The sequence below is a fragment of the Lates calcarifer genome, linkage group LG6 (genome assembly GCF_001640805.2).
Source record: "Lates calcarifer isolate ASB-BC8 linkage group LG6, TLL_Latcal_v3, whole genome shotgun sequence".
NCBI classification, from domain to species: domain Eukaryota; kingdom Metazoa; phylum Chordata; class Actinopteri; family Centropomidae; genus Lates; species Lates calcarifer.
Window position 1 is genome coordinate 9,672,094 of NC_066838.1, and position 15,120 is coordinate 9,687,213.

The 15,120-nt window shown below is 39.8% G+C and overlaps 1 protein-coding gene across 1 annotated transcript; it reads left to right on the forward strand.

Annotated features, from left to right (window-relative positions):
- The first annotated feature begins 530 nt into the window (after positions 1-530).
- On the forward strand, positions 531-15,051 carry wrap73 (WD repeat containing, antisense to TP73). Its single transcript, XM_018688902.2, has 13 exons — positions 531-701; positions 1,254-1,341; positions 1,513-1,665; positions 3,108-3,224; positions 10,362-10,434; positions 11,303-11,406; positions 11,850-11,936; positions 12,374-12,508; positions 12,804-12,881; positions 12,959-13,061; positions 13,162-13,287; positions 13,442-13,633; positions 14,537-15,051. Exons 2-13 carry the CDS (start codon positions 1,273-1,275, stop codon positions 14,647-14,649), a joined length of 1,350 nt encoding a protein of 449 aa, XP_018544418.1. The 5' UTR covers positions 531-701; positions 1,254-1,272; the 3' UTR covers positions 14,650-15,051.
- Positions 15,052-15,120: the final 69 nt, after the last annotated feature.

The following is a 15,120-nucleotide window of genomic DNA, read 5'->3' on the forward strand; positions in this document are numbered from 1 at the left end:
TGCATGCTGTTCAGGGAAGTTGTGAGCTTTGCTGAGGGAGACCGAGGAGGAGGTGAAGCGTTTTTTGCGCTGGAAGGAGCAAGGAGGCGGTAGCGCGGTTTGGGCGCACATAAGCGGGAAACCTTTTTCAGTTCGGCAGAGGGATAATGGTGGGGGATCGAAACTGAAGCCTACATAGACATCAAGACCGGTTTGTGTGAATAAAACACAACCCACTTACTACCAGACGATTGTGGATGAAAGAATAATAAATTGGGAATAAAGTTTAGGCTGTGAAAAATTAGAGACATATCCCAAATGTTGGCTTTAACACACCGCAAAACCCCAAGCCTATTAACCTCAATTAGAAAAAAATATTGTTGTTTATGGGTCTGTACTAGTAATTTGGTGTGCACACACACACACACACACACACACACACACACCCTTACATAGACATGCTCACGTTCATACACACGCAGAAAAAGAGAGAAAACAATATTGAACTACATTTCCCAGAAGGCAAAGCGCTGCAGACAGATGCTGATTGGACAGCGCCAGTCTGTCGTCATCTGCTCAAACAAACAAACCAGCAACAGTTTGACGAGCAAGCTGTGCATCGGAGACAATCATGCGAAGGAAAAAACTTTTATGAACTGCTAGTGGGACTTTTCGTGCCTGTCCACTTATCGGCAAAAGTAAAATACAGTTGACGCCGGGCGGTAAGTTTCGCCATTGATCGTGAGTAAAGTGACGGTTACCTCACTTAACTGCTAAAATGCTAGTATGCTAGCGTCGAATGAGTCGAGTATAACTAACAGCCAGCATTACCGTTAGCATAAAACTAACTAATGTTGCCCTCTCTATCTACAGGCTTACATTTATCTAAGATATATTGATATTAAGAGAAGTAAATGACGACGAAGTCGTGATTTCGGGTGGTTTTAATTGTCGCTTTATTATGCTTCATTTGTTTTTTAAAATTGCCAGTGAGGTAGCTCTGCTAATGTAACTAGTTGGCGACCTGTCGCACTTGCTGAAGTTATTTAAATCCAGGTATACTCGGGTAAACACACTCCCCTTATAACGTGTTGTTTCATTAGAGATGGTATCTAATGTATTTGTGTATTATGTATTGTCTGGACTTACGGTGCCATCACGTGTTAATATTTGGAAACTGCGCCAGTTGAGATAAGTAGACATCTCTCATGATGTTTGATGATTCTCAGTGGGGCTTCTTTTTAAGGCCATATCGTTAATGTTTACCTGTGCAGGCACAGTTGTGAGAGTAAGATGAATTTCTCTGAGGTCTTCAAGCAAACCAACCAACTTTGCAAAGTGTCACCAGATGGAAAATATTTGGTAAGTGGGTGGGTTTTTAAATAAAAAACATTCTAATTCATAGTTTTGTAGTGTGTGTGTAATGCAGTAGAGACAAGGCTTGCAACTCTCATGGTTAGGTTGCCCATTTGTACACAAACAAAAGTGAAGTAGTTTACATTGGATTACATTACATTTGGTTGTACCCCTCAGGCTACCTGTGTACAGTACAGGCTGGTGGTGAGAGATGTTAGCACCCTGCAAATCCTGCAGCTCTACACCTGCCTGGACCAGATATCCCACATGGAGTGGTCTTCTGACTCTCTCTTTATTCTCTGTGCTATGTACAAGAGAGGACTGGTACAGGTAGGTTATGAAAAGGGGACAATAATGTGAGTATGTGACTCAGCGTGTAGTCTAGATGCTCAGTTGCATACCTGATTGGTTGCATTTTTCTCTGTTAGATTAATGCTGTTAGTGGTGCTATGATTAATTAGTTGTTATTTTTGAATGATAGAAAACGTTTTACATATTCCTGCCTTTACCCACAGAATATTGTTGTAAATGAAATACTTTCTTGGACAATTTAAGCAATATGACAGCATCTCTTTGAGCTCCAAGAGCTTAGTATTTGTGTTATTTTTTGCCTTAATTGATTAAATAATTAACTAAGTGATATAAACAATAATTCAGATTAATCAACAATAAAAATGGTTTGTCGCAACCTTTAAATACTGTATACTGTAGATTTCTGCTGCTTACTGATGCAATCCAAATTTGACAACATTTAAATTTTATTAAGTTTTAAAACAAATCTTTGAGATCAGTCAAATTAATAATTCATTGACTGGGATCTACTTGATTTGTGCACTTTGGTAGGTTGGTGGGCTGTTAGAGGGACTAAAGCAGCCATGACTTACTTTAGTTTCTGTTTTGATATTTGTAGTTGATGAAATCTTTTAAATTAAGTACAGATATGCTCATCCTGGGTCTTAAGGGTGCAGGACTGTGAAGTGAAGAACAAAGAACATACATACAACATGCTTCAAACATGCCCTTCCTGTTCACCACAGTACTTTTAGAAATGGTCCATCTGTTATTTTGTACTATTCTAATTTTGTTGGAAAGCACAGCACTGTAGGTAAATTTGGATTCAGAAGAAAGCTTTTTTTTTTTTAAGCTTTTGATTTTTAACTTCTATTTGAATTAATCAAATAGAAGAATGAATCACACAAGGTATGTCATTGTTAAATTGTCCTATTATTGTATTAGTAGTGTGTCAATGTTACTTGGATTAAACATGTAGGCCACACATAAAATATAAAGTAATCTAGAAGCTATCATTTCAAATGAAATTCTCCATTTACCACACAAAAAATGACATATTATTAATATTAATTTAAACCATTTCATTGATCATTCATCTACATTTTGCTTCATGAATACAAAGACAAATGTTGTTAGATGATTGTAGAACTGTGCCCTTTTTTTTAATGCCTTTTTTCTTAACTCATCTACACCAGGTCTTTTTTCACAGTTCACAGGAACAGTTTTCTCTTAATGATTTGTTCACATTTTTTAAGCTCTGCAGGCCAGTGCAATTTCAATTTCGTGTGTATCACAGCCCAAGTAGCTTACCTTTGAAGGGGTATCCAGCGCCAGTCTTTCATGGTTTCAGATGCTCAGGTGTTTCTTACTGTTTGAAATCAAGTTTAAGGAGATACACGATGTGTGTAAAGGATGTCATCAGTGACGGCTGATAGCTGTCCTCCTGTCACTTTCCCTCTTTTCTCTGTCTTTTTCTTCAGGTGTGGTCTCTTGAACAGCCGGACTGGCACTGTAAGATTGATGAGGGCTCAATAGGACTAGTCTCCTCGCGCTGGAGTCCAGACGGACGTCACATTCTCAACACCACTGAGTTCCATGTAAGTGTGAAGTTGATGCGTGCATGTGTGCATGCATTCATGCGCACGGAAGTGTGTTTATGCATATGCTTGTCTGGTTTCAACTGTTGCTGGCCCACAAGTAAAGGGGACCTGAAAATAGCCAGACACCAGAGCCTTCCTTGACGGCCTCTACACCGCCCCACCCCCCCCCCCACCCCCACCTGCTGCATGTATTCAGCCTGATTTCATAGCTCCCCTCCTGTTAGCGTCCTGTCATACATGGGTCTCAAGTACCTCTGGAACATGGGTGCAATATGTATGTTCCCTTCTCATGTAGGTCTAGTATTTTCTTTGGCATTGGCCTTTTAATGATGTTCTTTCAGGCTACTATAGAGAAGTTTAAGAAGTACGTTTTAATAAGCCAGCCTCAGATCCTCAAATTGTTTCACAAATCTACTGTCATTCATCTAATGTTTCTATGACTGTAGTCGACTCAATGCAGTGATGTCAAACCACAGGTCACATTTTGGAAAAAACAGTTTAATTAATATAAGGGTCAAATTAAACAATAATTTGAGGTGGAACTTGACTTGACCCGAGCTGGACTGATGGTGCCCTTGACACTGGATTTAAGAAGCTAATGGCGATATTTGACATTATATATATACATATATATGTATTTTAAAAATCAAATATTTCATATAGCAATATTAATTTTTACTTAAACACATTACATAAATAAACATTTTGTATAAGGATCCCTTAAATTGTTTTTTAAAATACAAATACGATAAAAGATATTTGCTGAGTGGTACATTTTACAGTTTGATAAGTTGGATGTTACTTTACCCCACTATATCTGTGATAAGTTAATACTGGCCACTACGTAAACATAGAGGTGGATGGAAATTTGTATTTATTTTTTGTAAATCATGTCAATGAGAATTATATAGCATGCTGTGAAAAAACCCAGAGTCAATATATAATCAATCAGTGTAATATGGGTAGAGTTAGTCATCACCACCAAAACGATTTCATTCTAGCACTTTAAGTAAAAAAATCTGTGTCCTGTAAAAGGCACTGCAAGTTGTAATAAAATGGCTATTGATTGCGGTTTTTCACTGGTAGTTTTTCCACCTGCCAAAAATGGGCCCAGGAGAGTCAAGAGATGTTGAGTGAGTGTTTACAAAGAAGCACAGATTAATTGTGATTTAGTTCCATTCTGCGCTTCCCGATTCCTGTTTGATTTTCACTCCGCAGTAAGCACGCGTTGTAAGGGCTGAGAAGATATAGCAGCTACTCTCAGGCCATGTGGAATATGAGGGCACTGTGGTGGGCCGTGTCTGTAATGCTGAACCTGACTCCAAGATTCATTTGACAGGTGTTGTGGCCCAACACACAACTGTGTCTGGTCTGGAGAAGGGAGCAGGGAGCAGGGAGTGCAAATGTCTGTGGCATGTCTGCTTTGTGTCTGTCTGCATCTTCCAGGAAAAAAGGAAAAGGATGGAAAAGAATGGAAGCTCCTTCCCTAAGGAGATATGACATTTTAGAATAGTATAGCTTGTTTCCCTACCTTTGAGACATTCTTGTGTTTCCTGTTTATTTCCTCTCATAGAGAGGTGAAGGTTTCTTGAGCTAGGTAAACCTGTATTGTTGGTAGCACTGGAAGATGGTGTACAAAGATTAGATAGTGATACTCAAGTTCACTTAACTGGCAGTACCCTGATCTAACCATGAAGTCACATTGGGAATGGCAGTTGAATTCTGCTCAAGCAAACTAAATGAGTATTTATGGTCAAGAGCACTTAGAAAACACTGCAGAGCAACCGGGCAATAGACTGTCATGGTCATATTTTTTTTAAAATTATTACTGGGTATTTTTTAATGGTTTAACAGTGATAAGATTTTTGTGGTAGTCCATAGCTTCTTTTACAATGCCTGTTCAAGACCAGAATATTGAACTGTTATTCTGCCTAACCATTTTGTATAAAAATATACAACGTTATCCCACCTTTAAGCTGGCAGTGGAGGTAGCCACAGAGCTGAATTGATGTCTGCATAAAAGGCAGAGCTGGCACAATGGAACAGACACTGACAACACTGAGGCTGCTGTGTTACATGTCACAGTCTCTGATGCTGGACTCTGTGATGCTGGCATGGCATCTAAAATCACACGCCGGAGAAGAATAATGCCGGCTTATGAGGGGTCTTCTCAACGCCAGTATTGCATGATTTCTGTGTAAAAGGGGCTCATTTCTCGTCCTCTCACCCGTGGTTGCACACTGACTTCATCACCTGGCTGGATATGAGCAGGAAGTTTGAGCATCCTGTTGTAGTTGAGGATGCAAAACTAGTTGAACAGAGGCACCAAGCTACCACATTGCCAAGGGGCCCACTGAACTCGCCTTCACCCCAGCCCAAGATTTCATTAAGGCTATGCCAGACGGGTGTTCGTGTCAGGCTTGAATTTCAGCCCCACTCATAAACAGCCTGCTATATTAACTTGTTTAGGGACAGCTGCCTGTGGTGTGGATCGTGCCTGTGTGTGTGCGTGCGTGTGCATGCACGTGTGTGTGTGTGTGTGTGTGTGTGTGTGTGTGTGTGTGTGTGTGTGTGTGTTTAGTCTGTCTGTGTGTTAGCAAATCTGCTTAGCTAGCTGTGTGTGTCTATGTAGCTGTGTGGCTGTGTGTCTGGCTGTCTTTGTGAGGATGTTTTGGTGTGTTTGTGTCTATTAACCCCAACACAAATTGAATATCTTCAGATCTTTCTGATTTGCAGGTATACAATAATTAATTAGCTCACAGTTGTGGCAGAGAATGACTGAGTATATTGGTCTGTGGTGCTAACAGGGGTTTCATTGGCTGCCCCAGACAAACCACAGCTGAGCACTGCTATTCCAGGTAGCTAGAAATGCTCTTGAGCTGTTCCTTGAAGGGTCCAAGGTAGAACTACTTTGTTTTTGGAGGAAGACATGTTAAAAAAACAAACAAACAAACAAACAAAAAACAGCAGCTTTAGGATATAGTATGGCCAGGTGCACCAGTAGCTCACCTAGGTAAACACACATACATACCTTTACTGCATGTGATCTCCCCTCTTTGTCCTGCCTTTTCTGACTGTCTCTCTGCCCTAACTGTGTATGTGTATACACACACACACACACACACACACACACACACACACATATATACGTGTGTGTGTGTGTGTGTGTGTGTGTATATATACACACACACACATATACATATATATGTATGTATGTGTGTGTGTGTGTGTGTATATATATATATAATATATGGTGTGGCGCCATGTGACAGATTTAATAGAAAGTCACATTGCTGAAACCTAGCCTATGTATTGTGAGACTTCACGCAAGTCATCTCTTATTTGAATTCCTATCGTTTATCTTAGGACCTCACAAAATGTCAGTTGCACATCCATCTTAATCCACCTTTACCAGCTGAGGGGTGATAAACTGAGGGTGGAAAAACTCCAGCCAAGGACATCATTGAGCTTGACGTCTCTAATGGTTTTTACATTGTTGGGATGAGATTAGCAATTGCATTCTTTGCCAGTACTGCTGGAGCCTTGCTAACTTGTAGCATTGTTGGCAACAACGCTACTGGGCTGAACTGCAAGCAAACTGCATAGGCAGCTGCTGCACTGCATCATGGGACAATAGCTCACCAATACCTATGTGTAGGCTGTGAGAAGCTCTAGTTCCTTGGTAGAATCATGAGGCTGTAACAGGAGAAATAGGCTATATTGGTTTGAGATAGCTCCCTATGTGGAATGCCTACAGTCTAATCCTCTGCTGACAGATAGGCCTATATGGCATCAAATACACTTGCCCATTCTCTCGCACTTGCTTAGGCGCACAACAAGAGTGGCTGACAGATAGATCTTATTCAGAGTTGCTGTCAGTAACTTTAGTCTGCAATTGATTGTAGTTATCATGTTGCCCACAGGCTGTCCTGTTGGGAATATTTCCTAATACTGTGGTTTTCTTGTGTTTAAGACACTTGTCTTATTGTAACATGTCTACTGAAGTTTATTTGTTCAACTCTTAATTATGGTACAGTCTCTCAGGACTTCACAACAACCAAGTTATGAAACAATTTGTAGCCCCGCCATCACTTTTTAGAAAACTCACAAGCACCTTATTTGGTAAAATGTGAAGAGCCAGCATCTCCTAATGATGAATCTTGCATTTAGTAATCAAAACAATACTTAAATAAAAAGATGTCTGCAATTACAGTTGTATTTATGCTAACCCTGGCGCAGACGTGAATTTTTCCATCTCTGATGGATAAGCAGCAGCTGTTGTAGTGGAGTTTTGTCTTTTCACACCATCCTCAAGCCCTTAGCCAAACTGCTGCTCACCTTTAGTGAGGATACTTCATCTAAAGTGTAGCTTTACCCACCAAGTATCTAATTGCATACCACCCCACATGGAAAAGCATTTCCCACCTATTTTCCTCATGCTAACATTCCTCCACCCAGTTTAAAGTTACACTGCCTTTCGGGTCTTGATCTCCCCACATCCCCTCTGTGGTGGGTTCAAGGCATCTATGAAGTGTAAGTGTGTTTGTGTTTGAGCAATGTTGATATTGGTTGCCATGGCACCATGTCTGAGGGGATGTCCAGGAAGCGTGCAGTGAGGTGTTATTACAGGGCTTACACAGCTGGATGTCTTGACCAAACAGGAGGGTCGACACTTCAGCCCAGTTAGGTGACAGACTTGATCCAGTTCAAATGTCTGTCTGGACACTGTGATGAAAGCCTTGTCACTTCAGAAGTTTAAGCTCTGCACATTCTAAAATACAAAATAAAGGATTAAGGGTAGGCTCAAATGTTAATTGCCCAAAAGATTTTTAGTAGAATCATTAATTATTGTAATTAATATTTTTTTGTGTGTGCAGTGTTCTCTCCAAAATATCTGGCTGTGATGGTGCAAAGAATTACAAATCAGTAAAAAGTTTGTTACAAGCTTAAATTGTGCAAGAATGCTCAGCACCCTTATTTGGAAGTGGAATAACAGTACAACATTAGAGTATGATGGTACAAAATAGTGTCATTGTGGGAGTACATATCCGCAGACCTTGGTTTTGAGGATAACAGAATAAATTATAATTCACATTTTTGTAATTTGTCATTTCTGTTGTGGTGACTTAACCTGTTTTCCCTATGAAAAAGGAATGTGTTTTAACTGTCATCTGGGCTAGCATACATAACCAGTTTAGTTTAACATTTTAACAGCTTTAGCATTCAAAGCATTATTAGACATGGCTTTCTGTAATCTGTAAAGGAAGGTATGAGAGCCATGCATTTAACACCTGTAATGGTGCAGCATGCCTTTGCTGTTTGGATTGTTTGTAATGACTACTGTCATAGGTTGAGTTTAAAAGACGAGTGAACAAAACATCTCTTTGTTGTGCAGAGTCAGGAAAGCAGACCTCAACTATCAAACTGCATAACTGTTCATAACATGGGGGCCTGTAGAACATTAATGCATATTGTGTACTGTATGTATGGCATAAATAATTAGTCTGGATTATGAATACACAAATGGTCCAGATATCCTCTATCATCTATTAGTAACATTCATTATATTTACAAAATGTCATTTCCATTGTCACTCTTGGGCTGTTGCTGTTAACAGTGGGATTGTAATAACAACTTTCTCTGTGAACACCTTAACAACCAGACGACTGTACAGTCATACAAACCACAGATTCTGTAACAGTGTCTCAAAAGACTGTCATGTGCTCCTTGTTTCTTGAAGGGCAAGATGCCACATTTCCTATTGGTCCTTGGGTCAAAACATGCTGCACTGTTGGCTGAGTGCCACCCACTTTTGTTGGCATCAGTCTTGCTGAAGTGAGACTGGTGGGTATTTGAGTGACTGCTGTCAAACCTGAGCATTAACACATGTGGTCTCTTTGTTCTGCCGACTTGTGGTCAGATAGTTATTCTCTGGCACTGCTTCTCATTTGTGGGAATACACACAACCTGCTGGATACGCAACTTGCTGTTAATTTGTCACACTTGTAGCAAACTTGTCTGACGTTACATCTTGGCAACTAAATGGATTGGTCCTATTTTCCTGCTATGTGTCGAGATGTTGCTTTGGACCTGTTAATTTAATATGTGTTCAAGTCCTGATTTAATCAGTATCTTCTCTTCTGATCCCTGTCAGTGCCTGCAACCCTTAAACATACACGTTCATTCCCTGTGGAAGTACACTGATAGACAACACCCCACTTAGTGTCCTACAGGACCATCCATCTAATGATGGATGGGCTCCATGTCAGTGTCTCATATCCCTCACAGAGATTAATCATAGACCTCTTCAAAGACATAAGATGCTCTGTCCACAGATGTTAAAGGGCTTGATGGACCATGCTATTGTGGTCTGTAATGTGGATCTGCCCAGCTAACAGATGAGTCTTTGGGCGTAGAAGAACACTTTCATAGCGTCATTAAGCTAGTGGCCTGGTTGATTGAGCTTTAGTTAATAAGCTGCTGTTGGCACCCAGTCATCATACACAGTACTTATTAGATTACAGCCTTATTATGATCTTCTCACTGAAGACTAGTGTCAGAATTAATATCATATGGTCTAAAGTCTCTCATGGCAGTAGAAAGGGTATCAGATCCCAAAGTTCATGCACTTGTCTAAACCACTGTTTCCTTCAAAACCCAATCACCAATTTTACATTTGGTGCTTGGATTAGAACCTGACTGATACATCAGAATGACCCATATCATTGTCCAATTTGAGCTTATGACAGATACAATGGTATTATTGTCATGTTGGCTGGTAAGTAACACAAAGTTGCAAACAAAAATTCATTATCTCAAAAATGTGTTTTAGGCAATCTAGAAACAGTGTTGCTATTACACAGTTTGTCCACTAGAGAGCACTGAGAAGTGTATTTTGGACTGTAAAATGTCAAATATCTTGGGCACAATTCTTTAATAACCACATTTAATTGTTTGTGATAGGACTATAGGATATCATAAGATTTTTTTTTAAACAGGTACCAACTTGCATGTTTTTATGTCCTTTTTGCTGCAGTATGATACACTTGCTTACCATACTTTCACTTGACAGTACTTCACTGTTCTTTTGTTTTTTTTTAATCCCCCCCCCAAATTTTCCTTGTCCCATGACAGCTGAGAGTCACCGTCTGGTCCCTGTGCACCAAAGCTGTGTCATATATCAAGTATCCCAAAGCATGTCAGAAGGGTGAGTATGAGAATTATATTGTTTTATTTATTATCTCGAGGCTTATGAGTGCATCTGTATTATCAGGAGTACCTGAGGACAGGGCCAGCGATCTGAGTGCCTCAGCATGCCCCATGAATCACATGCCGTTCTTTACCTTGTGGCATGACCCTGGGTATGCGGCCAAACTATGGTCCTCTCTGCTGACAGCTGTGTCCCTCTTCAGTAAATGGGGCATGCTCTTCATAACAGGCCTGTCAACAACCAGGGGAAAAAATGATTGTCTGTGACTCGCCCCATTTTCTGCATGCAATACTGTGCCCTTTTGTGACCCTTGTATTCTCACAGCCGTCATATAGATAATATGACCATGATAGTTACATACCACCGACCTGATGGTGCCAAAGGGTCCGATAATTACATTGAATGAAATACACAGGAAACCACAAGGTATATTTAGAATAGATAATCGATTTTTCTTCTAGGCAGAAAATTGTGTTTTGATAAAAAAATGTTTGTTTTTTTTTTGTTTGTTTTTTTTTTGTCATTGTGTCTATTTATTTCTTGCCACTTTTGAGGAATCATATTTTATGAGTGCAGATTAAAGTGGCCAAAAACGGAATATTTAAACTGTTAATTGCTTGATACCTGCTTTACAAGGACTATACTATACTGTAGTGTCCTATGTAAATATTAAACCTAACAAATCATGTCTGTTTAGGTTGATTTTTATGTTTTGGGGTTTTGGTTGTTTTTTTGTTTTTTTTCAAACATACTATATTTTTCAGTTCAGTGGCATTGTCATTGTAATACTATTCTTGTGATTATATTTTACATCTGGTAGTTGCCTATAAAATTACAGCTTTCACCAATCATCTTTCATCTACAGGTATAGATTTCAGCAGAGATGGCTGCTATATGGCCTTGGCTGAACGTCGTGACTGCAAAGATTATGTTAGTGTTTTTGTGTGTGACGACTGGCATTTACTCAGGGTAAGTAGGACATTAGACTTTTACTTGACTTTTATGACCATTTAGAGGTAACACTTGAGTAAGCGAAGTAAGCAACAGTGGAAGAAATCTAAATTTAGGCGACCTAAAAGATACACGGTTTCAGCCTGTGACAGTAGAAGTATGATTTAGTATTGCATTACAATATGATTTACAACATGGTGTAAAAGCTTGACTGCCACTTAGACTCCGCTGCTATGTAGAAATGCAGAGGAAATTTTCTTGATTCAGGATTCAAGATGCCATGCATATGCATTCATAGACATGTAGATTAACAAAATACTTTTTTAAATTAAAAAGTTGATGAGATCAGTGATGATTGATCTTTTTTGTCCAATTCTTAATTCTAAACCATTAACTGTTGTAGAGAAATATTTTTGTCTTCTGTAAATGTAGTGTAAATTAATTCAGTTCAACTGTCACAGCATTTTGAGACTGAAACGCAGGACCTGGCAGGGTTGGAGTGGTCTCCCAATGGCTGTGTGCTGGCAGTGTGGGACAGCTGTCTGGAGGTGAGTCAACTACCTTACAGATTTTCGTTTCAACAAGAGAGTAAGGTAGATTAACCATCCTAACAGCTTTGTTGAGTAGAAATGTATTATTTCTGCTCCAGTGAATTACAATGTAAGATGTTGGATCTATCTACAGAGGCCGCTGTTCCACTCTTAAACACAGAACTTGAAGTTCAGTCAATGGCTGTCATGAGAAACCCACGTTTTCTCTAGTTTAACTTTTGAGCCCTGTTCAGTATGTGCAACATTATTTACATATGTTATGAGTAACACAAGTAAAGTGACCTTGCAATAGCACAGATATATGATAAGACTTTATTGATGACCAGAGGGGATATTCCCAATACAGAAGTACAATATTCTGGAGAGGACAAGATGTTCTGAACATAAACAGAATAAAAGTGCTATTGTTTCATGTGTGTGTGTCCTCTCTGCAGTACAAGGTGTTGCTGTATTCTCTGGATGGTCGATTGCTGTCAACTTACAGTGCTTATGAGTGGTCGCTGGGTGTCAAGTCCGTGACCTGGAGCCCCAGCAGCCAGTTCCTGGCCATTGGCAGCTATGATGAAAAAGTATGGACAAACTGATCTCTGAAGACTCTAAGAAACAGATGTCAACAGTCTTCAGCCCCAACCGACACTGATTCTGAAGTGATGTCATTTGAGGCATTTTATCAGATTTCATGCAGCTCTCTTTGGAGCCACAAAAATATCTTGAGACAACTTTTGTCACATATGCAGTTTTCTGTAGATAAAGAATAGTATAAACCTTAAGTGTCAGACATGTTTTTATCCTGAATCTGATTTTTTGTGTGCAATTGTCATTATCGGTACAAAGTGAAGTAAGACTTTGATATCCTCATATCAGGTGCGCATCCTCAATCACATCACATGGAAGAAAATCACACAGTTTGACCATCCTGCAGCCATCAACAACACAAAAGCTGTGAGTATTCTTCAGCCTTCATGATGAACCTTGAAGGCATCACAGTTCACTTATTTACTGTTGGTTATATTTTCTAGGTTGTGTATAAGGAAGTGGAGAAAAGGCCAGCTGTTGGCAGTGATGACCTTTCACTACACAACATCACAATCGGCACCACTCTCTTCAACACTCAGAGCAAATGTATGTTGGCTTTTTCCAGTATTTAGAAAAGTGAGGTCAGGTAATCAACTTTGTCAAATCACAAACTCTGTTTGTTTTTTTTTTTTCTTGCATCATCCAGATGAGATCTGCCCACTGCCAGTCCAAATTCCTGTGGTCAAACCAGACCCAGACCGAGCCAACCCCAAGATTGGAGTGTCTACCTTGGCATTCAGTTCAGACAGTCGCTATCTAGCTACCAGAAATGGTAAGATTTCACAGCTGTCCAGTATTACCTTAATGGTTAGCCCAAGAAAAACTATTATATTAATAGCTTCCACATTTTTGTTCTGACCTACTTTCTACAGTGTGTATGTGCTAAGAGTAGTTTTGAATGTGTATATGTGTTTCTCTGACGGCAGACAACATGACCACTGTTGTCTGGGTGTGGGACATGCAGAAGATGAACCTGGAGGCTGTGCTGGAGCAGACATCAGCCATCCGCTGCTTCCAGTGGGACCCTCGACGCCCCCGCCTGGCACTGTGCACAGCCACCACCAAACTCTATCTCTGGTCCCCAGCAGGATGCGTTTCTGTCCAAGTCCCCACTGAAGGTAACATGCTCAGTCACTGAGAACTGAAACTGTCAAGAAGCTAGAATACACAGCTGCATTGTATCTTTCTCAGATGTAGGAAAGGGTCAGTGCACCCTAATGTCCTTCCCACCAAGTTTATTTAAGCTGCACAAGGCCATCTCTGCATGTTGGCTGAAAGAGGTCACTGTTTGAGTTTTAAGACTGAAATCATGTCATATTGCAACAGACTGATCCCAATGAAGTGCTTGCTGCTGTTTTTATGTTTATGTCCAATCTCAACATACTCCCAGTCTGTGGGGAAGACTGACTGTACTCAATGTCAGATTTGTTTTAATTATTTCAATCTTTATCTGTAAAGTGTAGTCTAATGAGATCAGTTGAACATCTTGCGTGGGCACCTCATGTGCACAGGACAATAAGAGCAAAAGCACCGACCCTACAGTTAGACAAATATTGAATCCTTACAAAACTGCAAATACAAGGATAAAATAGTGATGAAATCAGGTGGTGTCAGCTGCTGCAGTTTATACAACTGAATGGAGCAAAAGATTTTAAGCTTTTTTAGACCAGGTTTTGAATTTGGGAACTTCCAGAATGAGACACGCCTTGGATCTAGTAAAATGGTGAGTTTGCCTACTCTATAGACAAGACAAAATATTCTATATGCTTTTTGAATGCTTTTTTACACACCGGATGCTCATCTATGTTCCGGTCCTGTATTTTGATTTACCCTTAGGTGGGTGTGTTGTACTAAGAAACCCTTGAGTAGAAAATAAAAAAAAAGAATATTGTTACTGCATGAGGATTGAATCTGCAAGACTTTTAAGGACTAAAAACTGAACATGGATTCATAAAATGCACACTTATTTTGTAACCTTAAGTGTGTTGTCATCACAGTTGTCCATCTCTCTCCTCTACCAGGTGGTTTTCAGGTCCAGTCACTAAGCTGGCACTGCAGCGGAGACTCTCTTATCTTGCTTGGAAAAGAGCAGCTGTGTTTGTGCTACATGGACACCGACCAGGACGAAAAGTAAAACACACAAAAACACAGGTATCAAGAATAAGTGGATCACAGTTCAGACTTACTTAGGCACAAGCACCTGGCTGGAAATGTGTTAAGGTGATGACCAAAAGACTGGTGGGAACACTCCCCTAAATCTTATCTTCCAATTGTAGAACTGTACATGTTCATCAAGCTTTTGTGGCCCTCAGTGCAGGTTACTGAGATGTTCCTTTCCTTGTCAAGTTGAAAATGTGTTGCATAAATATAACTTTTTAAATAAATAAATTTGTACTGAAGCACTAGTTCCAAACACTGTGAGAAGATGGAAGTTTACCAAGTTTTATAGATTTCACTATACTTTTAGTTTTACCTATTTTGTATGTGTAATTACCATGAAACTGTGTAACTATTTTGAATAAATTCTGTCAAATAACGCGGCTTAAGGTGAGTTACTTAAATCTGTGCATCTAAGCTTCAGTTTATCAAAACCTCAGCAGAAACC